We start from the raw sequence: 25253 nt of genomic DNA, 5'->3' as shown, positions 1-25253 counted from the left end.
ATTGGTACAAAATTGTCAGTGTGAAGTATATGGAAGACTTAGAGATCTAGTATATGAAAAAATATTTCTTGTAATTTTTTTCTGTTAAAAGAGTGCAGCACAAGCATCTCTAAAGAAATATGGTGTTGGTACTTGTGGACCTAGAGGATTCTATGGTACTTTTGGTGAGTACATTTCTTTGATCTGTCTTTAACTGTGGTCAAGCTGGTTTCTTAAGTCAGCCAAAATAGTATTATATATAAGCAACACATTATTTCTGTCAGTATGAAGAATAGTTACCCTTTAACACACTTCTTGCTGTTACTGTTAAGGATTAGTAGCGTTTATTGTTTCTGGCTTTGCTGCTTATTATTTTTTTGTGTTGACTTACTCTTTATAATGCTGGTCTTGGAGGAGAGTTGCAAAGTTAAATATCATCTGTTTTAGTTTTGGTAACCATAGTAGAAAGATAAAATAAACATTTTAGAATTTAATATTGCATAGTGAATTTAAGTGTGAATTAATAAGTTTCTAAGTAGACCACAAGAGGGCAGTCCTATTTCTCTGATAAAGATTATTAGTAAAGCTTATATAGTACTGTAGTCAAAATGAAGTTTTCCTTTACTGATAACTTTAGTGTTGTAATCTAGAGATTTTGTGACACAAGCAGGTGTTACTGAGGGTTCTTTCATTCATTTTAAGAAGTAGCAAGTTGTTAAATATAAGTCTCTGGAAATAGTTCTTTACTGGTATTGCTGTTTCAAAATACTGCATGGAAACCAAAGGGTAATGCATGAATTAGCCGCACAGTTGCAGGCGAAAACCATCAACTCATCATCTTGTGAACTTTCCAGTCTTTTTCCAGTCTCTTCAGAGCATGATTGTATTCAAATGATTCCATAGAGTTAGCTTCCCATGCCTTCAAGACAAACTTGAACTTTTCTCAGTTAATCAAGCTAGTCCTTTAAGTGGTAAGCCAGCCACTGTACCTATTTTGATTTGTTAGGAGTGTATATATCAGAGTGAAAATGAGTCTTTGATATTAATCTTGTAGTTTGTTCATTAGCCTATAACCTTAATTAATTTCAAAAGAAGGTGATGGTAGCCCAGTGATTAGTAGAGATCTTTCAGGAAGCTAGATTTCCTCACTGACCACAGTTCAGCAGTGATCTGGTGGAATTCGCACAGGCTTTTTTTTCAAAAAACATTGAAAAACTCAAAGAAACTTGTGAACTAATGCCTCCTGCCTTTTGAGTCCAAGCCAGTTTTAAGTTTTGTGGAATCTTTCACTTCAGTTCTTTCTAGCAATTATTTGAAACTGACTAGTTAAAAGTTTATTTTCTCTGGTGAGAAATTCCTTGAATTGTTTCTTGCCATCTTTAGAGGTCTAATCCTAAGACCCAAACTGTATATGTTTTACAGTTGGTTTAGTTGCTGTTTATTGGCTTGAATTTTTTTGGTAAATGCTCCATTTCACAAAGCAGGGTATAATAATCTGTGATATTGCTGCATGACATCACCAGTGAGGAAATTGTTATACTCAGCTATTTGAGATATCTTTTACAGAAAAAGTAATGGAAAATTGATTTTAAAATTGAGATAAACACCTGCTGGGTTAAGAACTGGCTGGAGGGCCGGGCCCAGAGAGTGCTGGTGAGTGGGGCTGCATCTAGCTGGCGGCCAGTCACTAGTGGTGTCCCCCAGGGGTCAGTGTTGGGTCCAGTCCTGTTTAACATCTTTATTGATGATTTAGATGAGGGGACTGAGACCATCATCAGCAAAGTTGCAGATGACACCAAGTTGGGAGGGAGTGTCGACCTACTAGAAGGCAGGAGAGCTCTGCAGAGGGATCTGGATAGACTGGAAAAATGGGCTGATTCCAATGGGATGAAGTTCAACAAGACCAAGCGCCGGGTCCTGCACTTTGGCCACAACAACCCCCTGCAGCTACAGGCTGGGCACAGAGTGGCTGGAGAGCAGTGAGGCAGAAAGGGACCTGGGGGTGCTAATTGACAGGAAGCTCAACATGAGCCATCAGTGTGCCCAGGTGGCCAAGAAGGCCAATGGTACCCTGTCCCATATCAAAAATAGCGTGGTCAGCAGGACAAGGGAAGTGATCCTTCCCCTGTACTCTGCATTGGTGAGGCCACACCTGGGGTATTGTGTTCAGTTCTGGGCTCCTCAGTTCAGGAAAGACATTGAAGTGCTGGAGCGGGTCCAGAGAAGAGCAACAAGACTGGTGAAGGGACTTGAGCACAAGATCTATGGGGAGAGGCTGAGGCAGCTGGGGTTGTTTAGTCTGGAGAAGAGGAGGCTTAGAGGTGACCTCATCACTCTCTATAACTACCTGAAGGGAAGTTATAGGCAGGTGAGGATTGGTCTCTTCTCCCAGGCGGTCAGCAATAGAACAAGGGGGCATGGGCTTCAACTCTGCCAGGGGAAATTTAGGCTGGATATTAGGAAGAAATTCTTTACAGAGAAAGTGGTAAGGCATTGGAATGGCCTGCCCAGGGAGGTGGTGGACTCACCGTCTCTGGAGGATTTTAAACTGAGATTGGACATGGCACTTAGTGCCATGATCTAGTCAATGGACTGGAGTTGGACCAAGGGTTGGACTTGATGATCTCTAAGGTCTTTTCAACCCAGTTGATTCTGTGATTCTTGCTGGATCACAGACTGTCTCCCTATTTTCCCTTGACTTCAAACATTAGAGATTCACAATCCTGCAATACACAAATGAGAAGCACTTCTTACATCAGCAGTGTTGTGTGCCTCAAACTTTTCATGCAACTTTTTGTGGCTTTGACTTTCGTAAATGAGTCATGTTGTGTCCAGAACTATGTATTTTCCTCTTACTTAACTATTTAGGATTTAATTGATGATTGTCAATTGTTGTCACTCAGAATTATCCCCTCTTAGGGACCAATAATTAGAGGTCTCTTTCTTTGGAAACATAGATACCATGTTATAATTTATTTTGAATGGAGACTTGATTCTTCATATCTCTGCCTGTTTGAAGGGATTTGGTAGATGTAGTTAAGACATTTGTTCTTTGTGCTGTATACCTGAAAACTTTATCCATGCCTTTATTCTATGATAAGCCTGAAATACTATTATATTCACAAATAACTGAATTTTTATGTTGTTGTTCATTTTTATTTTCTCCATAATGACAGCTGAGGGTGTATCACATCTTAAGTGGTGTTTTGGTTTTTTTTTAGTGTTGATAGCCTTGCAGCCACAATTTCAGTGTTACTGTGAAGATGAGGACTGGCTACCTGATAAAATATATAAAAGACAAAGTGGGATTTTGTCTCAGTTCTGCTTTTGACTTGTATGTGAGCACATGCTGGGCACTAAACAGGCACATCATAGCAGCTGTGGACAGTAACAGCTTTGTTAAGGTTTCATAGTTTCATAGAAAGCTTTTCCAATCATATCTTCCTCTGTGCAAATGTACTCTAGGCAGTGTTTGCAGTTTTCACTTAAGCTAGGCTAATCCAAGTAATGTAACCAGACTAAAGCAAATCATTGCAACAAAGAATATGAGAGCCACGGAGTGTTCTGTTTTTATCATTGTAGAATGGTAGTGAAGCCTTAATACTGTCTAAAGCTTTTTAATCTCACAATTATACAAATAATTCATTCCCTTATGTAATGATGTATGAAATTTGTATATACTGTATATCATTCTGAACTTAAATGTTCTTGCCCTTGGTAAAATTTACTAGGCTTGTAAAATTTTTTTCTTAACACAAATCTGATTATATTAATTAGCTCATTGTTGCTGACAGTATTTCTTTCATCTGCTGTTTTTACCTAGACCTTTCTCATTGTAGCTGTGGTTGTTGCTGAGTAAAGCTCAGTGAGAAGCATTGAAGTTTTCATTTTTAACTGTGATGGTCTCACCGTCTTTTCCAGTTTTTTAGTAAAAGGATGTAAGCAGTCTTTTACACTCAAACAAAACATATTTTCCCAGTAGGTATCAATAGCTGGGCACTCAAAGTAGTAGTTCTGTCCTTGTTTCCCATAATTTGTTATCCTCTATGGGCAGGGCTTCACTGATAAACATTTTTGGCTGAATGTTGTTTATATTGCATGATTTAAATACCATGTGGCCAGTCTCTTTTTGTTTGGTGCTTCCTGACAGAAAAAGATCTGTCTTGGGATTTTTGTTCAATAATTGAATTGAAGTTCATCTATCCTGTTTTGAAGGCTGACTGGAGATGGTTTGATTGGTTTTGAAGTCCATATTACAATGAATGAAAAGATACAAAAATTCTGAAAAAGGACTGCTTAAAATCTCTGTCAGAAAGTAGATTAGATAAATCAGTATCCTTCGTTCCAGAGACTTTGGAGAACAAAGGCTGTTCTGGGTTTCTCAAAATGTTTGGTATATCCGATACAGGTGGATCAAAGTAGCAAAAGAAAACTTTCAAATAATAAGTTATTAAAGTTTTTGTTTCAATTTAAAAACCAGTGGAAAAATAAATAAAATAATTCCGTTCCATTTTGGTTTTGATGCCAAAGTAAATATTAGGAAAGCATTGTCAAAGATTTATAGTTTACAGTCTATAGATAAAATTGCTCTTGAGTGTGATTGGAAGGGAGTTGTTTGGAGATAAAAGTTTTACTTCTATTGTAGAAATATATAAATCAATTGGATGTGCCCTTTTAGGTTAAGGTTATGCTAAGTTTTTGTCTAGTATGGTAAAGAGATTTACAAAGTCCTTTTGTCCTACACCTTTGTTGTTGGTCCCTGTCTAGAAATAGCAACATGGACATAACTATGCCTCATAGGCTATTGAAGAATCTGTATTTTTAACTGATGTCTGATTTGATTTTAGTTTCAATGAACTTCCAATAATTGTGGAAAGGTAACATTTGGTCAAAAGTGATCTTTCAAGTCACACACTAAGAACCTCTATTTGCCCTTTAATCTTGCTTATTTCCAGTTGATAAAAGGCATAATTCTCTGAGTAACATTTTCTAGCAGAAGCAGGTAGTGGTAATACAGTTGCACAATTAAAATAACAGCTTGTCTAATACAGGTTATTTTGCTTAGGCAGAATACCTAATGCTGTGGTCACCTTTCTGCAGTGACAATCCACTCACCTTGTGGTATTACCCTTCTTAATCTTTTGATTTAGTGGTGTTTTGTTTCTAACATGGGTCACTTCAAACAAATTGGTTTGGGAAACACTCTGTGTGTAATTGTGTCGATTTATCTTAAGGGTGAGTGATGTCTGGCATGGAGATGATGACCTTTTCAATTGTCTGAAGTGTGTTCAGGAGATGGTATGTGATTGCAACCTGACGAGCTGTTTTCTGTTACGATAGCTGTGCTGTGTGCAGTGGAAGCATCAGCTTGGGAGAATGGACAGTCTGCCAACAGGACCTCATAATCACTATAAATTACATAGCTATTTGTTGTCTGACTGTAGTAAGTGTGCCCCCTAGTCATAGTCCATGAGCGCTGCATCGTTCACTTGTAGTCTAATCACAAGTAGATTTTAATCACCATTGCATAAGAACATGAGAGAACCACATTACATAAATGTTTTCAGATCTATCAAAGCTTCTACTTAATATTGTGTTACTTATCAGTTTGAGTGAGGCTGGATCAGTTGCAGCTGTTTTTTGGAAGTTATTTGTTGTAATGCTCTTCCTATGAATGAGTGTTCTGTTTGCTTCAATTAGGTGGTTGCTGAAAGCAACAATAGTCTTTCTGATATGAAAACAAGTAAACGATCTAAGATCTTTTCAATTCTTCTTTCAAATAGATGTGCACTTAGAATTAGAAGAACGACTAGCAAAATTCATGAGGACAGAGGAAGCTATTATATACTCCTACGGATTTGCAACAATTGCTAGTGCAATTCCTGCATATTCAAAAAGAGGTGACATTGTGTTTGTGTAAGTATTGTGATCTACCAGGGAAACTGCAGATTAGAGTTTTCCTTTCATTTTTTCCTTTTCAGTATTGTTAATCATATTAAATTAACTGTTGAGAAAATGATGCTGCTTTTGATCAAGTATTTTGTTGTACAAAGCTCAAGTATCTTTTCTTCATCAAATACACCAAATCAAATCAGCTCCTGCTTTTATTGTGGAAGAGCAGACTTAGGCACTCCACTGAAAAAAAAACAACAAAACAAACAAACAAACCAACAACAGACTCAAACTAAACTAAACTTGTGAATGCCAGAACCAACAGAAGTCTAATACCTCGTTTTCTTCTTGAGAAACTGTACAGTCATATTTGCTTTCCTGCTATTTACTGCTGGCTTTTCACCTTCCTTGCAAGACAGTTGTTCCCATCATGCATATTTGCAATGGATTAGTTGAATAAATATTGGTACATTTTAAAATAACACAAAACCAGCTATGCAGGATTCAGCAAGCCCAGTATGTGGTCTGTGAGAGTAGCCAGTTGTAATTTCTCCAAGGAGAATTAAAAAGCAGGAGAAACAATGTACCTATACTCAAAACTTTCTGAGCCAGAGAGGAGGGTTTTGATTTAGTAATAGTTGATGGATTTTTCTTAAGCCTTGTTATTCTTTTAGTACCTTTGTAAATCTTTAATATACACAAAGCTTCTATGACATGTAGTTTCACAGTTTAACTTGAACATTTTATGAGAAAAAACATGAAGTAGTACCTATTTTTAATATTGCATCTACTAATTTCAACTGATGCATTTTATTTTTAGACAGTGAACTGATGCATCTTGTTCATGGGAGGAGTGAGTGGCTACTTGGAGCTTAGCTGCCTGCTGGGGGTTAAGCCACAACAAGCTGATAATTTTGAATTTGTCTGCCATAATCTTTCTTAGTACTCTCTTTTCTAAGCTTAGGACTTGCAGCCTATTTCACTTCTTTTGCAAAGTTTTTTTCATAACTTTGATCGTGGATTTTTTTTGTCATCTTTGAACGTTTTCTAGATCAGGTTTTTTGAGATGGACAACCAGGATTGTTTGTGCACACTATTCAAGATGTCAGTATATCCTGGATTTAGCTATCTTATACTGTTTCAGCTTCTCAGTGAAAAAAGATCTCACCATATTGAAAACCAACTTGACTGAAATTACTACATTTAGCATGTGCAGAAGATTTAATTTAGTTGCCACTTTTAGACGATTACTCAACTTAAGCAACCATGAAATTGCATACCCTATCGTGCCCAGAGGTTTGCTTTTCCAGTACTTAAAAATGACGGATAGTTCTTTGAATGCTGAGATAGTAATTCCCAAAGGATATTAAAAAGCAGATTGTGAATACTTGAAGGACCACTATAAATGTCACAGGCACTTTTTTTCTAAGACCCAGAGCAGATGGAGTGAGAGGTTTCTGGGATGATTACCGTGGTAGTATACCCGATCCATGGAATGCTGTGCTCAAATAAACTGGTGTCACATGCAAACAAAAGGACCAGTGTACACTTCAACAAAAAAAGCTGTTGGCTCGAGTTTAGTGGCTGTAGTGCATAGGAAAGTTGAGAAGCTTTGGAAATGAGTTTTCGAAGTGTAAAGAAAATATATAATGCTTTAATAAATCTAGTTTTAACTACACCTAAGTACAGATATTTGCTCAAAAGCAGTACAGTCCTAATAGCCAGCTTTCTTTGAATAATTGTTAAACCTAGTGCAAACTTAGAAGGGCTTGCTGTATTTACAGAGATGAAGCTGCCTGCTTTGCTATTCAGAAGGGTTTACAAGCATCTCGTAGTAACATCAAGTTATTTAAGCATAATGATATGGCTGACCTTGAGCGACTGTTGAAGGAACAAGAGACTGAAGATCAAAAGGTACCATTCCTTTGAAGAAATATTTGTACTCTTTTGTGCCACCTCCCCCATGTGTTTTTTTACTGTGTTATATAAATGAATGGATGCAATGCTTCTAGGAACTTACTTGGTTTTCCTATATTTATTGAATAGTTAATGTTGCTTATGTAATTAAGGTGGATTTAAAAAAAAAACAGATTTAGTTGTGTTTGCCTGCATAACCACTGGAAGTGAGCTTACAGGTGTTGGTAGTGGGGGAATACTTTTATGGGCAGATGACTGAAGTGTGAGATTATTTTATTTTTTAAAAAAACTATTATGGAACTATTTTTTTGACTTAGAAATTTGTATCACTGCATTTACCTAATAAATAATGTAAGCTAATTATCAGTTTAAATGCTGCACTGTAAAATCAGTACAAAAATGGCTAGTCCTAACCTTTTAATTTATAAAATCAACATGGTTCTTATTTTTTTTTTTCTTAGACTCTTCCCCTATCTTGCACTCAACTCTTAAGATATTCTCTTTCTTGAAAAAATTGGGTCAGTTTGATGGCTTCCTTCTCATTCTGACAGGAATACAAAAGGGTGTCCAAAAGCAGCTACTGAAATCAGGATCAGCAAGTACAGATAACTTCATTAATTTTAAAAGAATTAGCTGAAGAGCTATCACCATTATGTACCTTGTTCACAGAATGCTGCAAAGTTACAGACAATTGGAAGAAAGCCGATTTTGTGCTAACACATAATAAAAATAAAGTAGATGAACTGCATAATTATAAGCAAATCAGCTAACATCAGTCTAAATCAGTAATGGATCTGATTAATAGCAAATTTCTAGACAACACAGTAGTTACATTACCTTAATGGAAGATACATCTTGTCAGATAATCTTTACATGAGTTTTTAGATGTGGTTGACAGAATAGTGATGCAATTTGTGTAACACATTTGGTTTGTTAGAGCAGAGTGCTTTGATTTAGCTGCATGCTTCATTTCTTAATGTAATTAGCTGAATGTGAACATAAAGTTGGTGGCCAAGAGCTTGATATAGACCATGTGTGTTTAACTCAGATGTACTGACTAGGAAAGGGTAGATCATACCACTAGAGTTGGTCCAATTTACGTAGTGGACTGTGCCTAGTTTTGGTGCCTACCACTCAGAAAAGTCAAATAGGTGTTCTCTGAATCCTTATAGAAGAACTGAAAAAGGTAAGAAGCATGATTTAATGTCCTTGCTCAAAAGATATAAACACGTTTAAAGTAAATACTATGATATGACATTTTAAAAGAGCAAAAATCAAACCATTGAAGTTTAAACAGAAACCAGTGCAGGATATTCTTTTTGCCTTCGTTGTCCAGAAATCAAACAAGGAGTTTGTAACTTGAATGTTACAAATACTTACGGATTGTGTTTTATGAAGACACTACTTGTGTTTGTGCTGCATTGAGAATCCTGGTGCACAAAACACAAAGCCTTCTAAATGCTCAGATTAATGATTAATATAATAGAGGCAAAGATTTGTTAGTATTTACTTTGTGGATGTATGGGTTTGTTATGATTTGTTGCAAAACCAGGCATTTTAAATCTTGTGTGAGAGTTAAAAGCTTTAAAATTATTACAAAATAAAAAAAAACTAGTCCAATGAGGCATTACAACTTTTATTACAAATGATAAACACTATTTAAACTTAAGTAGAATCTTATTTGAAAGAGACATTACCTTCCTTCCCTTCACATTACTGTCCTTCCCTATCAAAAAATCTCCAGAGCCCCTTGCTTGTTAGTAACAATTTATATAATCTGAAACCATATCTTTCTCTGAAGAATCCTCGCAAGGCCCGTGTAACTAGAAGATTTATTGTAGTGGAAGGATTGTATATGAACACAGGAGATGTTTGCCCTCTTCCAGAATTGGTAAGTGGTTTCAATTTGCCTTTTAGGCTCTCCATATGAAAACATGTGGCTGATGAAATAGCAGTAACATATAGTTAAGCCTACATAGAAAAGCTCTGCATGCAGTTTTTTTGTTTACCTTATTGCTTTCTTAAACTCTACTGATAAACAGTAATTCCACATCTTACATTGCTTTGAAACTTTTGATCAGGATTAGGATTCTGAAGCTATATGTAATGAGACTTGCAAATGAATATCTCATTGTGATCTTAGTTTTTAACCTGTAAAATATACTGTATTTTCAGCTATGCTGTATGATACTGAATCATTAAACTAAGTAATATCTAAACCACCCCCCCCCCAAAATTGCAAACAAACTTTGTCATAAACAGTGACTCCAAGGAAAACATTTGCTATTCAGCATAAATTGACTAATTCTAGTAGATAATGGAAGAAGTGCTGTGAAAATACATCATCTTGAAAGTACTAGATAGCTTATTTTAAAAGAAAATATCGAAGTTGTTTTAGTATGTGAACATTTATGAAATTTAGTCTTACATGGTGGAAGAATTTTGAAGGCTTTTAAAATGTCTTAATGCCAGAACACAACTCTAGAGCTGACAGATTTGCAGTATTCAGGATACTGTACTTGTCTGTCTTTACCTTATCTGCCCCATGCATTTTCTTACCAAATTCTGATGAGCTTGACTTGTATTTTATATCATTTGCTCTATTTTAGATAAAATTGAAGTATAAATACAAAGTGAGAATATTTTTGGAGGAGAGCCTTTCCTTTGGAGTCCTTGGAGAACATGGAAGAGGAATTACTGAACACTTTGGAATAAATGTAAGTGCTTTTTTGTGAGTTTTGTTATGAGCAAGAGACTTGTACAGGAGCAAATTGAGCAATAGATTTCTTATAGCTGTAGCATTAGCAGTGTTTAGTAATGTACAATAGAAACTTACACATACTTTGTCGGTTTTAAATCATTCAGATCTTGGCACTTGTCTTTCATGTGCTTACTTGAAGTAATTTTACTTATGTTTAATGGGGAAGATAACAAAAGAATTATTAAAATGCATAATTTTATGGTTTTTTTGGACACTCAGTGAGATGAGTATTTTCCAGCCACATACACTTAAAAGTATCATACGTGCACAGAAATATTTGGAGGCTAGGGCTAAGTCAGAAAAATCTTTTCAGTGTATAACCAGTGTGTCTTGCTCTATTGCCTTTTACTTCTCTGAGGGAAATATAGAGGGTGTTTGAAAAATGTAGACCCAGTTTCAAAGAAATGTGATTTCAAATTGGGTCCATCCTTTTGAAATACCATGTAGGATAAAGCTTTTGATGGTTCTTTCAAATAAGTTGTCTTACTACTCTACTAACAGGTTAAGCCAAAGTATTTTTCCAAGAGTCTACCTTTTGTAGTGTTTATTCAGCTGCAGAGTACTTTGGAAATCCTAAGCAGTGTCCTTGCAGTTGTTTGCTATCACAACCACCTGAGCTGGGGAAGGAAGAAGTGTTCTTTCAATTGCCAGTGTCTTAGCGTGGAGCATCTCTCACTACATTCTGACAGTGTCTGAGTTCAGCTTGGAAGTGAAATATCAAATTCTGAGAATTCATTCAGTCTTCTCTTATCTCCTATTGTTTTAATTGTAGGCGTCTTAATACTAGATGTGGAAAATAGAAAAATGAATGCTAAACAGCTTTAGAAAAGGAAGCAAACAACGCTACCATGATGCTTGCCAAGTGCCATCTGATTAGTTTTCTTCTATGTTAAATTCATTTACAAACATAATCTTTCAGTGCTGTCTGCTCAGAATGGGAATTTGTAGCAGTGGTCATGAGTGTGCATTACAGAGCCTGGCAAAAAAATATGTTTGCAACTAACGAGTGAAATAAGACAACTGTGTCTCTAAGGTTCACATTCTGATTTAACTAGACTTATGGTCAATTTTGATCACATTCTAACTCCTACTGGCTGCAGTTGGACTAATTACATTCTTAAAGCACACTGTCACAGTGCTTTGAGGAATTGTCACCTGTGTCTATGTAATTTGTTTTTTCTGTTTATGTTCTTCGCATTGCAATGCCTGGAAAAGTGTGATCCTATGTAAATCAGCTACAGATCCATAGATCTCAATTTCTCAAGTCCTCTTATATTGCTTAAAATCATTATTTCACTTGTAGCTTCATTTTAATATGTGATAGTTTGGTAGCTCTTCTCTAGTATTGATGGTAATATGAAAAAAGATACATCTTTAATAGATTTACCTTATAGACTTGATGTGCTCAAAAACATCTGTTAATAACTTGTCAATTTAACTGGCAGATTGATGATATAGATCTTATTAGTGCAAACATGGAAAATTCACTGGCTTCTATTGGAGGATTTTGCTGTGGAAGATCTTTTATTATTGACCATCAGGTAAGCCAGGTCTAATTTTTATATGGTGTGGCAGGATTAATTAATTAGAAATAAGAGTTAGTTAATAGTATCAATTTGCAAGGAGTGTTATAAGTTATATGCAACATTTGATTCTATACAGAAACTGTCTGGTTCTATGAAATATTGCAGGTGGAATGGAGACCTACTTTAAATCCTTCATGAACCTGGAAGAGTGGAGAAGAGGCTGTTTAAATGTACATGAATTAACTTTTAAAACAGTGTCTATACTGCTATAAACAAAAAAATGATTTTGAGAAATTATTATTATTTTTTCTTTTTCCCCCACAGCGATTGTCTGGTCAAGGCTACTGCTTTTCTGCATCCCTACCTCCTTTGTTAGCTGCTGCTGCTATTGAGGCTCTGAATATTATGGAAGATAATCCAGGTACTTAATTCAGGAAAATCTTATTTTTTAGTCTTTCTTCACCCAAAATTAGTTGAGAGAAGTATGAATTACTTCAATCCTCATCTGTTTAGTCTTCTAAGTCCTTTCTCTTTTTCAGCTGATTAATTTTACATGCATGATTTTTTTCTTCACCTAACTTCCCATCCTACTTTTATTCTTCAGTGTTTCCTCCACTTCTTCCACATGAAAATGGGAGAGTTAGTTGAGGCTAGGAGGGACAGAGATGGTTATCACTAAGCAAATAAGAAGTTATTATTCTGCTTTATAGACTAGTGATATGCTTCTTCCTTGAAAATAGATTCCTTTAAGACAAATGGAGCAAGGACAAGTTAAAGAGAAATAAATGGGAATGTATATCCTCAGGACTGAACAACCCATTCCTTTCCACTTGCACTACATAATTTTTTTTCTTCTCCAAGTAAGCTTCAAGACAAGACCAAGTACAGGACCTTTGGATAAAGCTGGCAGGCAGGAGTTTCCACTGTAGGAATCAGATAATTGCTCTTGTTGCTAGAATCTAAGAGACATTTCTTGGCAGGGGGTGGAGGAGGTAAGAAGCATGTGAAAAGGACAAAATTGGCCAAATCTGTGTGAATTTGTTTTTAACCTTCATTAGCGTCAAGAGACTTGAGAACATCTGCAGAGAGGTGCAGTATTTAATTTGTCACAACTAAATAAAAACTACTGGGTAGCCCACACCTAGTCCTCAGAAGTTAAACAAATGCAAGAAAAAATTGAGTAAGTTATGGGACTATTAGCTGTAGTGGAGGGTCAGCCTTTACTGAGGAAAAGAACCAAGGTTTGCAGATCCAGGAGTCAGGGTTCCCTGTTTAAGAATCTGCAGTGACCTGGTGAAAAGAGTAAGGAACAGAGTCTGCATGGCTGTAGATATTTTATAGATATAAATAAGCTGGACCTGCCATTTCAATCCCGTTACCAAGTGTTTGTGTCATCCTTTCCATATGATCATGAACCAATGCAGCTGGAGTAACAAGATAAAGGCAAGTAATGCATTTGTCAGATTTTAAAAGCCTCGAAGAAATGGGAATCAGGAACATTATGAAGAGTAGTGAAAAGATGTGGTACTTCGATAGATATCTATATTTTAGTCTTCCTTCCAAATGCTTTTAGAAAAGTTTTATACTTACAGAAATGTAATACAGAAACAGGGTATCTAAGCCTTTCCTTTATTTTTGTGTATGTGTGTGTAGACATTTTTCAGACTCTCCGGGCTAAATGCGAACGAATTCACAAAGCTTTACAGGGGTAAGTGTGTCTATTGGTGTTTTTCTGGCTGTTGCTGATTTGACCGTGCTTCCGTAATACCAGCTTTAAAGAACTGCCCTTGCCCAAATCTGTTTCTGGCTTTAGAGGTGCTTAGACTGTGATATGTATGCTAAGTAATGTATGTCTTAAATGAAGACATAGCAGCTTTCCCAGCTGTCTCTGTTATGCTGCTAAGACAAGTCCAAGTTTTTAAAATCCCTGTACAAATATAGAAATGAGATTACACCTTAATGCTAGTGAGGATGTTTTCAAGCCCTTACGAATTTAAGTCTTCAGGAGAGTGTGATAGCTTTCAATGGTACGAAGTGTTGATAAGCATTTGGGGAGAAAAAAGAAGTTTAAGTAAAACCATTTGGGGTGTAGCTTAACAGATGGTCTTTCAGACAACTCAGTGCATCGTGCAATCACTTTTAGTACAGTATTGTTCTTACATATGAGACTGTAATGGTGAATAGTAATAGAAAGTACTCATTATCGTAGAGGCACATAGAAAATTCCTAGAATTTATTTGAAAAATCAGGATTCTGTTTAAAGTTTCCTAACACTATCCTGTTTTAAAAGATGGCTATCCTGAGTAATAGCTTTTCTTCCTGACAGGTTTTGATACTAAAAAATATAGAAATTACTGTGAGTATTCAACAACTGTTTAATATGCAGAATAGATGTCTTAGCTGGTATTTTACAAATAATTTTCTTCAGAAGTGTTCTGTTACGTGTTACAGAAGTGAACAATGCTTAAACGTGCACACAAAATCTGTAATGCACAATTTATTATACTAGCTGATTTTTTGTGGTATTAGTCACTTAGTTATTCAGTGTGAGTTGCTTGTTGTTCCAAATGTGTGGTTTCATGCTTAGTTGATGTTTTACGTTAAAACTTTAGCTACATTCAGCTTCTTTGGAATAATTCTACCACCAAATAATCCTTGTCTCCTTTGGCTGTGTTCTGTTTCTACATGGTTTGTTTCCACATGATTTAAAATGCATAGGCTTTCATGTCAAAGATAGCCAGGTGCTTCTATGCTTGAAATTAAAATTTTAGAGTAACTTGAAAACTATTAGCATCTCTTCTTTCCTAGTAATGTTATGATTGAGCTAAAAGAAGAATAATTGTAATATTCTTCTCTACCTGTCATTTTTAGTTGATAATTATAAATACGTTTAAAATGTGGAAAAAAAATAAAAGGAAAAATTATCAACCTTTTACTTGTTAATATTCAGGACAAACCAGAAGTGAATAAGTCATGGCTGGTACTTTTCCATCCTGTGATTGATTCTACTTTTTCACTTAAATTCAGTGATTAGTATGGTCACAAATCAACAAGTAGGCAAAATACCTGCGTGCCTGTAATAGGACTTTTGTATTTTTGCCTTGTGGCAAAATGTGGTAATGTAGAGGCCCCCAAAAATTGCAAAATAAATAGTTCTTCTAGGTCATACAGGAAAACTTGAAAGATGTAATAGCACCAGGGAATTGGGAAGCCCTGTAGCATGAAAACTATCCTAACAATTGCATAAAGCAACATCAGAGAGAAGATTTGAATTAACATTTGCAGGGTCCAGTGTGTTGTTTTTTCTTTCAATTAATGACCACACTAGAAGTGTGTGATTGCTGGAAAAGAAGGCTAAGTTTTCAGAAAAAGCTTTTTTTTAATGCTGTGGTGTTATATGCACTCATCTTCCTTGCCTAACCATGGCTGCTGCTTGACTACAGTTCTTTACAGTGCTCTCACTATGATAGAGTGGAACTAACTGTTGGTTTAAAAGAGTGTTAAATGGTGGTAGAACTGTACACAAAGAAAGTGGGAAAGAATACACAGCTTTTCTCCTTTCTCGTGATAGAACAAATACAGTGAGAGGAACAAATTAAAAGTAAAGGAAGACTTTATTGTGGCCAAAGTGTCACTAACACATGGAATTTAGGACTTGATATATAAGGACCAATGCATAATTAATGTTCAAAAAAAATTGGTCTATATATGGACAATGGTGGGGGAAGAAACTGTAGTGTTGCAAGTTAGAGGAATATCTGGTGTTCATTCCTGTTCTGGGTATAAGCCAAGTGCTGGTTTATAGGAGAAACGGAAGAATTCTTCTGAATCCTGCATAGAAGTACTTGCTTATTGTCTATGTCAGTTTATAAAATATATGAAAATGCAATAAAAGATGGGATTATTAACAGAAATTAGGAATATTCTTACCTTTCTTAACAATCTCAGATAAAGGAGATTTCTGTCTTGTATTTAAAAATATCTAGTGTCTTAGTGAACAGAAACAAAGAAGCTCTCTTGCAGGGGGCCAGGATGGGTGGGACAGAATTTTGTGTTTTTTTAAAAAGCACAACAGTAGTAGGTAGCATCCCTTGAAAACCAGGAGATGTTCCCAGCAGTCAGTTTGGATGTGGCCACTCTGACATGGTGACTCAGATTTTGAAAGTATGGATGGAATCAAACAATATTAGGGATTGGAAGGGATGAGTCATCCCGTACCCATTCACCACAGGGCCAAAGAAAAATGCAAGGCATATTTAATTTACTAATATAGAACTAGCCTTAAAAGGAGCATTGGAGTTCAGGAGGCTAGTTTTGTTCCTTCGTTACTTCAAAATCAGATCTTTCAGGATACTCTCTCTTTTGTGTGGAAGTTTTTGTTTGAAAATGAAGCTTTCCCAGCATTTCCTAGGAAAGTGAATTCTGATTCCAGGAGTGTTACAGTGTGCATGCACTGGATTCTTAAGTACTTGTTGAACCCTGATTTGACAGAAGCTCAGAAAAACATAGTTAATACTTTACAGGAAAGGTGTCGCCATCAGAAGGGCTCATGTAAAACTCCAGGGTTTCTTCAAATAGTTGGGTAAGATGAATTATGTACTTCAGTATGCAACAGCTGTGACTAACAGAAAAAGTTCCGAGATGAAAATTAATTTGAAACTTGTAAGCTGCCTCTATGAGTAAGTGTATAGCAAATTCAAAGTATGCTGTTCAGGCAAGTACTCAGTTTGAATGGATGTGATACATGGCTTTCTTCCTACTCATCTTTTCTCATTAAATCTTCGGAGGGGGCAGTTCATGATTATCTGTTTCAATTAAAGAATTATGTCTGGTTTATAACTAGAAGCTAATACTGTGTCTCTCTAAACAAAACCTAATTGTTTTAGTAGATTGTCTTAAACTCTGTTTTCCAGCAGATAGATTTAAATTACAATGAAACTTCATCTGACTTCTAGTCTGATTTCCCTGCTTGTAGAATGCTTCTTCTCACGAGTCAGGTCACTCCTAGGGAATGTAACTAAGAATGGATATGTTTTACAGCTATACTGTGTATTGTCTTTCTGTCTTGTAGCTGGACATTGGAGTGCTTTTCCTTGTCCTTCTTGTTACCAAATGTTTTTATCCCAGATCTCTAGATATGCATGCAGTAGTGACATGAATGCAGTGTGTGTACTTGTGTGTTAAAGAAATCACCTGTTTGGTTAGTTTTCCAGTGTAGGTGGATGACACCAGAATGTTTGCAGTTTTGTGGCTGAAGAAGTATAGCAATTTGATTTGTCTTCTTGGAGTGGATTGTGAACTGAAACAGCATTGTAGAAATAATGCAAGATTATTTCAATGCTAGAGTATAATTTTATTTTTTCAAGGTTGTAATTGATTTCAGTGTGTTTGTAGTGCCAGTTTTCTCTTCTAAAGGCTCCAGTTCTGCTGTTTATGGACATCTCTTCTGCTCTCATTGAGTCTTGAACTTCGTAAAAATAGAAAACTCACTTGAAAATGAGGGTATACATATACAATGCATGGGAGGCAAGCTCATCAAAGTCAGGAAATCAAAATTACAGCTGATTGTGGACATGTGTTTATGGGAGTTGTTAATTTTGGAAACTAAAGGTCTTGCTTGGGTATTGGATACAGTTTTTTGGAGGGGAATAACTAAGTCCAGAATATGGTGATATGAAGTGTCAGGACAATGACAATCAAATGTTAATAATTTTTGACAACCAAATGTCAATTATTCAATCAAATTCTAGGAGTCCAATTAAAAGCTGTCTCCATGTACAGATGTGAGAGCAATTGTGGTAATATAACTAGTTTTAGAGGAGCTTCTTACTACATGACAGATTATCTTGTAAAGGTTTTCTACAGGAAATAGTTGAAAATCAGAAGTCTTGCCAAAAAAATAAACCATGTTTCTTCTTCCTATCTTATAGATGGATCAAAAGATTTATTATTATTTATTTTCTTAATACAGACTCCAAAGGCTTGACTTAACTAGCTGTGTTTTTATAAGCAACATACAGGCTAACACAAACATTTCTACTACATCTTTGTAGGGATCCTTTCATAATTTCTGAATTATTAATCATATTTGCAAAAGGATCAGTAATTATTATTACACAGACTTGCTGAAACTACATTTAGTAAACTCCTTAAAGACATTCTTTTGATAATTTGTATTATCTTTTGCCTATTGTAAGCTGAAATGCATGTATCTTTTGTCTGCATTAGTATTAGGAAAGTGAAATATCTCTCTCTTCTCTCTCACCACATAGAAAGTGGAAACACTACTATCCAGAACTTTAACACCTATGTTCAAGTAGGATGTGCATTAAAGGCTTTGTATTTGTTTTAGGATTTCTGGCTTAAAAGTAGTGGGAGAATCTTTTTCTCCAGCATTGCACCTGCAGTTGGAAAAGAGCTGTGGATCTCGAGAAGATGATGTGAAGTTACTCAGAAGAGTTGTGGATTATGTAAGTGTCCCCATAACAGTTAAAATATATCATTGCCTTCAAATGTGAGTAATAAAGTGCATATGGGTATGGAGGCTTCTTGGGTAACTTGTCGGAGCTGTAAGAAACTCAGTTTCTTTGCCGGTTGTAGGGCTACAATAAAGGCCATCTTCTAACCATTTATTGCTTCAGATCTTTAGTTCTGTAGCACTGGATTAAAATATGTATTTGATATTTTACTTCAGAAAATAATTATTTGCTTTTACATGCTTCAAAATTCAAGTTAAATCGGTATATAAAACTGTTGCTTAGAAGACTTCTTCACTGTTCATAAAAATAATGGCTATTGTTTGAACAGAGTTCTGGTGATGTATCTTAACCAGTTGAGGTCTAGTTTTCTGTAATTTGGTGTGTTTGAGTCCATAAACTGGCTCTTTTTGTGTGAAGAATCTCATGTTTTGTATGTTTTATTTTTTTCATCTTCAATACACATTGGTTCTCTTTCTCCCACGTGGAGGAGATGAAGGTTGATGAGCAAGTTTTATATTTCAGGTGGCAGGGAAACAAGACTACACAACAAAAAGAGACTCTGAAGTTGATTTCCTTGAAATATACTTAAATATGATTTAATAGCCTACTTAATACAGCATTTTTGTCTGATTACTTGGAGAGGAAAGCTGAAGAAAGTACATGCTGACCTGTTCTATGTATTTATGATGTATCAAAATCAGAGGTGATTTTGCACAACCTTCAAAACCTCATGTGAGAAGGAACTTAAAGTTATCCTGACATCAAACTCATAGAAGTTAGTTATATGTATTTGGTGATCAAAAGGAAATGCCATCAGAAGGTCCCAGATTGACGACTACTGTATGTTCTTTATTTGTAGTGCATGAATAGTGGTATTGCATTAACTCAGGCCCGCTATCTGGAGAAAGAAGAAAAATGTCTTCCTCCACCCAGGTTAGTAGAAAGTCAATACATTCTTTCATTTTATTGAATATGACACTTTGTCTCTTTTCATACGATGATGGGGTTTTGTTCAGTAGGCTTGACTGAATAATTGGTCCTGTAAAGCCGGGAAACACTCCATTTTGAGGTATATTTTCAGTTGCTGTTACAGGATGCTAATACCCTGAAATAACTGTATCAAAACTACCTAAATCTCAGTGATCAGCATGTTGCCTGTTCCCAGGCATATTTCCATGATATGCAGATCTGCAGTTGAAAAAGGTAACAATCACATTTTAGAGGGAGGGAAGAGAGGGCAGGAAGTAGTCTGACCTTTTCTGTTTAGTCTTGTCTTGTTCCTGGTTGAATTTGAATTGATAATAATTTCCCTGGAGTTAGTGATCTTAATGTGTTAAAATTAGTACAAGAAAAGTCTAAAGCTGAAGGCAAGGAGTAAAGTTTACCATGTATGTTCTGGTTTTCTTTTTCTAGTATTCGAGTAGTGATAACAGTGGAACAAACAGAACAAGAACTGGACAAAGCTGCATCACTTCTTAAGGACGCTGCACAGTCTGTGTTGAATTAGAGTGCTGTTTTGGATTTCTTTTTTCCAAATTATCAGGATGAGTGTTTACACTGTATAGTGACTTCAGATATTCAGGTTCTTCCACTGATGGCATTGAAACCTGACTGAGTAACACAGTTGTTCCAGAATGGTACAAATGCAAGTGAGGGGAAGAGTGCAGAATTTTGGAACTGGTGAATGACAGAGTTTACTTTCAGTTCAAACTCTGCCATTTACTAGCATTCCTTAGAAAGGGGATAACTCTTCCCTAAGTTGCATCTTTAAAAGTTCTAAATCTATTTCTTCAAAACCTGAAATGTTTTTAAAAATGTATGTGAACATTCAGCTTTCACCAAAAACATCTAAAATGTATATTTTTCTCTGCATATTCTCAGAATGTAGGAACTTCAAATAAATTTCAAGGGATTATTCCTCCCCACCACCCCCAAATGAAGATAGGCTGTTCCTAATACGCTTAAAGGGAGAAAATAACACATTAAGAGATAATTTTTGCTGTATTATATCATTTATTATTGAATTACAGGGGGAACTTCAGTTCTTTGTTTCTGTCTTTCTGTAACCATTTTTGGAAGCCGGTTTTTACAAATGCCTGGCCAGAGAATTCCATTATCTAAATGGTAAATTTGTATTAAATACTATTTGCTTCCTGCATTTAATACGTAATTATATGCATCTTTGATATTATGGGTGAGGTTTTTCATACAGTTAACTTTAAAATGGCTAAACTGAAACCTCTGAATTGTGAAACTGGTGTAATTCCATTACAGTGTGTTCAGTCAGGGGGACTTTGCACTGATCTTGAATACAAGTCATAAGCAGCATGAAGAATGAACCAAGATTTTGAAACATGAACTAAATACTTAGCTTAGTCACAGTACTTTGAAGCACTGAAATGGCGTGTGCTAAGTTTTATCTCTGAACAGCTATACCTTAGAGGGGAGTACTCACAGATAGCTAATAAGAGTTTAGGTGGTACAAATACTACTGAAATACAACACAATAGGTGCACATAAACCCCCAGTTTAATTACATAGCAATATGTGGAGGTTATGCTGTTAGGATTTTCAGTAAGAACAGATGGACGTTACACTGATGGACACATTGCACCAATCAGAGGAAGCTGGTAAGGAAGAATGAGAGTAAGGTGTATCTTTTTATAAAATAAAAACTGTAGCTATGTATTTCAGGTTTTTGCTTTGAGAATGCCTGTTTAAAAACTTTGTATTCTGCCTGATCTGTATTCTGGGTTGTTTTGTACTTATGTACCTTTTTGGTTGCTGCTATAAGGACTACAGGACTATTTTAGAGAAACATCATTCTTTAAATAAAAGGTTTAATCATGTTTGATTCAGATTTTTACTTGTCATATAATCAGATTCTGTAGCATGATCAACAGTATTTTGTTGAATATTCTGCATCAGATGAGCAGAGTCTGTATTGCCTCTTTCAGTTCATAGTGTCTGTCTCTGTGCTGGCTTTCAAAACTTCTCACTAGTATATATTTAGGTAAACCAGCTGAAGTTGTGCTGGGGCACTTTTGTGATTATTGCTTGACTATTCAAAATAGTCAAACCATTATCTGTGCAATGTAGAGAAGCATTCATCCCCATGTGAAAAGAGCATTCCTGTTGCACTGACATTTAAGTTTTTCTCTAACAGTGAGTAAAAACCTGTGACAAACCAACAATTTAACAGAGCAAAAATGTGGGGAAGGGAGATGATTCCCATTTTACAGACTGGAACTGCAGTGCACAACAATCAATATTCTCAAGATCTTCAGAGACTGTGAGAAATGGAAATGAAAACTTATCGCTATACTTGGAGACTGTGAGCCATTTTGGTTTGATAATTGAAACCTGAATATTCAAGTAAACTCAAACTTTTGATGTATAAGCTGGGAACAAATGAGGTACTTGGATACCAATGCAGCGTAATAAATGGTTTGGGGATTCAAGGTAAACCAGTGAAGGTAACAAAATAACCAGTTAGCATTGAAATAGTAGGTTGCAGAATCTACAGTCACTTCTTGCATTTTGTTTTGGAGTGTCTGGAAATGGAGGAAATTTTTTGTTGGCACTTTTGAGAACTAGCAACATTCTTTGGATACATGGGGTTGTTTTGTTGCTTTGTGGTTTTTATTTGTTTGTTTGGTTTGGGCTTTTATTGTTGTTGTTATGTTTGGGTTTTGTTTGTTTGGTTTGGTTTTTTGGTGTTTTTCTGCTTTAAAGTGAGGTGATAGTACCTGAGTTGACAGGAAGCACAGTGGGATTTCTGGCAGTTTCAAAGCTGTGACTAAGTGATTCTGATGGAACAACAGTTCAAGTATGTTGCTAAGAGGTCCTATCATCTGATTCACTTGGCAAACACATACTCAGCATTAAAACATTGGTAAAATGGCGTTTGTCCATTTGTTTTTTACAAGAATATAGAAAAGAAGCCTTTAGATGACACTATAGCGAACACGTTATGGTTGATAACAGTTGGAGTACTGTTGTAATGAGTGTTTTACTGACAGGTTATATACACGATCTCTGAGAAATTAAGACACTTATGAGATGTAGCTGGCGGAGAGAATATCCCTGGCCATTTTAAGCATGTCTGGCACTCTTCATTTTGGCTTTTTTGATAAATGTCTCTGACACAGCAAGCAGATGAAGAGAAGGATGGCTCTGGGGAAAAAAATTTGGTTGGGGTTAGGAAGACAGCAGGTGATTCTGGTTAAACTTTTGACATTAAAAAATCAGAAGCCTGCTAAGGTGCTTAAGTTCTCAGTGCTCTAGGCTGATAAATATATGAACAAGCCTGTTGTAGTTGCTTTGTGGTTATATTTGGACAAAGAAGGACGTTTTCATCCATTTCTTCAGATGTGGGAGCGAGACTGGGGTCTTAATAAATAAATGGAAAGCAGTTCAGCAGGATACTGTGAGGTGAATCAAATGCACAAGGGCCTTATCCCAGTCTTCAAAGTTTCTATTGTAAATAAATATCTGGATTCTTAATTTTAATTCAACTGATTTCATGTGTTTTGCTCTGCCAGCTATTTGGAACAGAGTTTAAGATAAGTGGGAGCATCAGGATAACAAATAGTGATCAAAAATAAATGTTTTGGGGTTTTTTTGTGAAGGATTAGTATTTGATATTTGAGAATGAATGCATTTTAAGTGTAATAAGGTGGACATTTATTGAAATTGTCCTGGTGAGAGCAGTTGTTTGTAATATGTGGGGACTGGGATGGACTGGAAATTATATTATGAAGGCATTTTGGCTTGAAGAAGCATGTCTACATGATATGTATATACATATATATATATATATATATTTTTTTTTTAACAAAGAGGTCTATTTTCCTTGAGTATTTAAAAATAATTGATTATTATTTGTGTAGGTTCATTGTTTTTATAGGAAAACCTACAGATGTCTTTTCTGTTTATTATAGTAATCATTATTTTTGAATACGAGGTGAAGTGCATAAGGAGAGTATTAAGAAAGAGAGAGAGGTATGGCTGAATAACTTTGATTATTGGGTTTTTTCCCCCACTTTTGAAATTTGATCCCAGTCCCTGCACATAATGGTGTACTGTCTCCTTTCTGTCACTCCATCTGGACTTTATTATTTTAAACAGGGTTGTGGAGTGCTAGCATTCACTGATCTATGAAGCTGCTACCGCGACAGTGTCTTGCATCTTAAGATGACTCAAGAAATGTACATGAGCTGTAAATGCTGCTTAAACAGAGGAAATATTTACAACTGACACAAAACATTTGTACCTTAAACTCTTTCAGTGTCCTAATAAAAGGAAGTGTCTGGATAACATTTCTTGTGTTTCTGTGTTCTCTGGCAGTTTTCATGCTAACAAGATATTAGACTTATTCTGTCTTGCTGTTGATGGATTTTTCAGATTTTAGTTTCCTCTCCAGTGTGTGCTAGGTCATTGCAAAATATGCATAATAAAAGTCATATAAACTAATAAATCGGCTGAGTTGAAGATTGCTGGAAGTATCTATCAATGAAGGACAGTTCTCTATATGACCACTTTCTAACACTTCGGTAGCAGATACTTACAGAGGACTGCTGCTGGAAACTAGACACTCAGCCAGATACAGTTTTGCTGTGACTAAGAGTAGAATTTCTGATGTATCAACAAACTCATGAGTCCAGATGAAATATACACCGGCTTTGAAGACCTTTACGGAAGAAAATACTGCAGTCTTGCCTACCTTGCTGTACGTATAAGGTTTCTCTTTACCCCTGTTATTTAAGGTGTTACCACCTGACTCCGCATGCTCTTTGGATAACTGAGCTGCATTTTCCAGCAGGGGGATCCAGTGTTGTCAAAACCCAATAAGTAATGGAGTCAGAGGGAAAACTGCAGAATTGGAATGTATAATCCAGGCTACTTCTTCACAAGGAGCTACATGACGAGAAGGGGCAGTAGGTATAATTTGTACCAGGAAAGGTTTCATATTGACATAAAGAATTTTTTTCCAGTATGACTGTTCTTCTCACTGTAAAACAACCTCTTCAAGGATGTGATGGAGTCCTCATCACAGGAGGATTTCAAGACTTGACTGGACAGGGTGCTAGGTAATCTCATCTAGGCTCCCTTTCCCATTAAAGGTTGGACCAGATGATCTTTTGAGGTCCCTCCCAGTCTTGGATGTTCTGTGATTGTGTAGTTCTATGATTATAACTCAAGACAGGAAGTAGCAATAATTTTTGACACACTAGTCAAAATTACCAAAAAATGTCACAGTAAGTGTTGAGGGGAATACACGAGAAAGAATTTAAACTCCGTGCATTACAATAAGTAAACGTAAAACTGATTTTAAAGAGAGAGGATTAAAAAAAGTGATAGCAGCACTTGACAATCTGAGAGGTGGTTGTGACTCCTTACCATTTTTCAGTGGTTTGGACTTTTTGTGTTCTTTCACATAATGAGATAGTGAAATGGCTGTGCTGTACAGTTAATTGCTGAAAGATAAAATATTCTTTGTTTTAACTTTACCCAGCATAGTAGTTTTTTTTTATAAACTAGCTTCAGTTGTGTTTATCATGTTTCTACTGAGTAAAGTTTTGCTTTGGTGTCAATGGTGAATGTGAACTTTACATAATCTAGACAGACTATGATACCCCTTACCATTGTACACACCCTTTAGATTTAAAATCTGAGAGTATTTAAGTGGCCTTTAAA

General features: G+C 35.9%; 1 protein-coding gene across 3 annotated transcripts in view; it reads left to right on the top strand.

Annotated features, from left to right (window-relative positions):
* The window catches only part of SPTLC1 (serine palmitoyltransferase long chain base subunit 1), a 35158-nt gene extending 13791 nt beyond the window's left edge, over nt 1–21367 (top strand). The window contains exons 5-15 of one of the 3 annotated variants that reach the window (XM_080362936.1): nt 92–164; nt 5763–5895; nt 7656–7785; nt 9590–9679; nt 10398–10505; nt 11995–12090; nt 12400–12496; nt 13729–13783; nt 18428–18545; nt 19414–19487; nt 19968–21367. In XM_080362936.1, coding sequence (XP_080219062.1) covers nt 92–164; nt 5763–5895; nt 7656–7785; nt 9590–9679; nt 10398–10505; nt 11995–12090; nt 12400–12496; nt 13729–13783; nt 18428–18545; nt 19414–19487; nt 19968–20061 — 1068 coding nt within the window. In that variant the 3' untranslated portion in view covers nt 20062–21367. Of the gene's footprint in view, nt 1–91; nt 165–5762; nt 5896–7655; nt 7786–9589; nt 9680–10397; nt 10506–11994; nt 12091–12399; nt 12497–13728; nt 13784–18427; nt 18546–19413; nt 19488–19967 lie in introns of those variants that run through there. The other 2 variants (XM_080362937.1, XR_013923548.1) reach the window with 2 other exon arrangements.
* Nucleotides 21368–25253: the final 3886 nt, after the last annotated feature.

The sequence above is a fragment of the Nesoenas mayeri genome (genome assembly GCF_963082525.1).
Source record: "Nesoenas mayeri genome assembly, chromosome: Z".
Taxonomy (NCBI): domain Eukaryota; kingdom Metazoa; phylum Chordata; class Aves; order Columbiformes; family Columbidae; genus Nesoenas; species Nesoenas mayeri.
The sequence above is the reverse complement of the archived record's forward strand: the minus strand, read 5'-3'. Positions and strand labels throughout refer to the sequence as shown.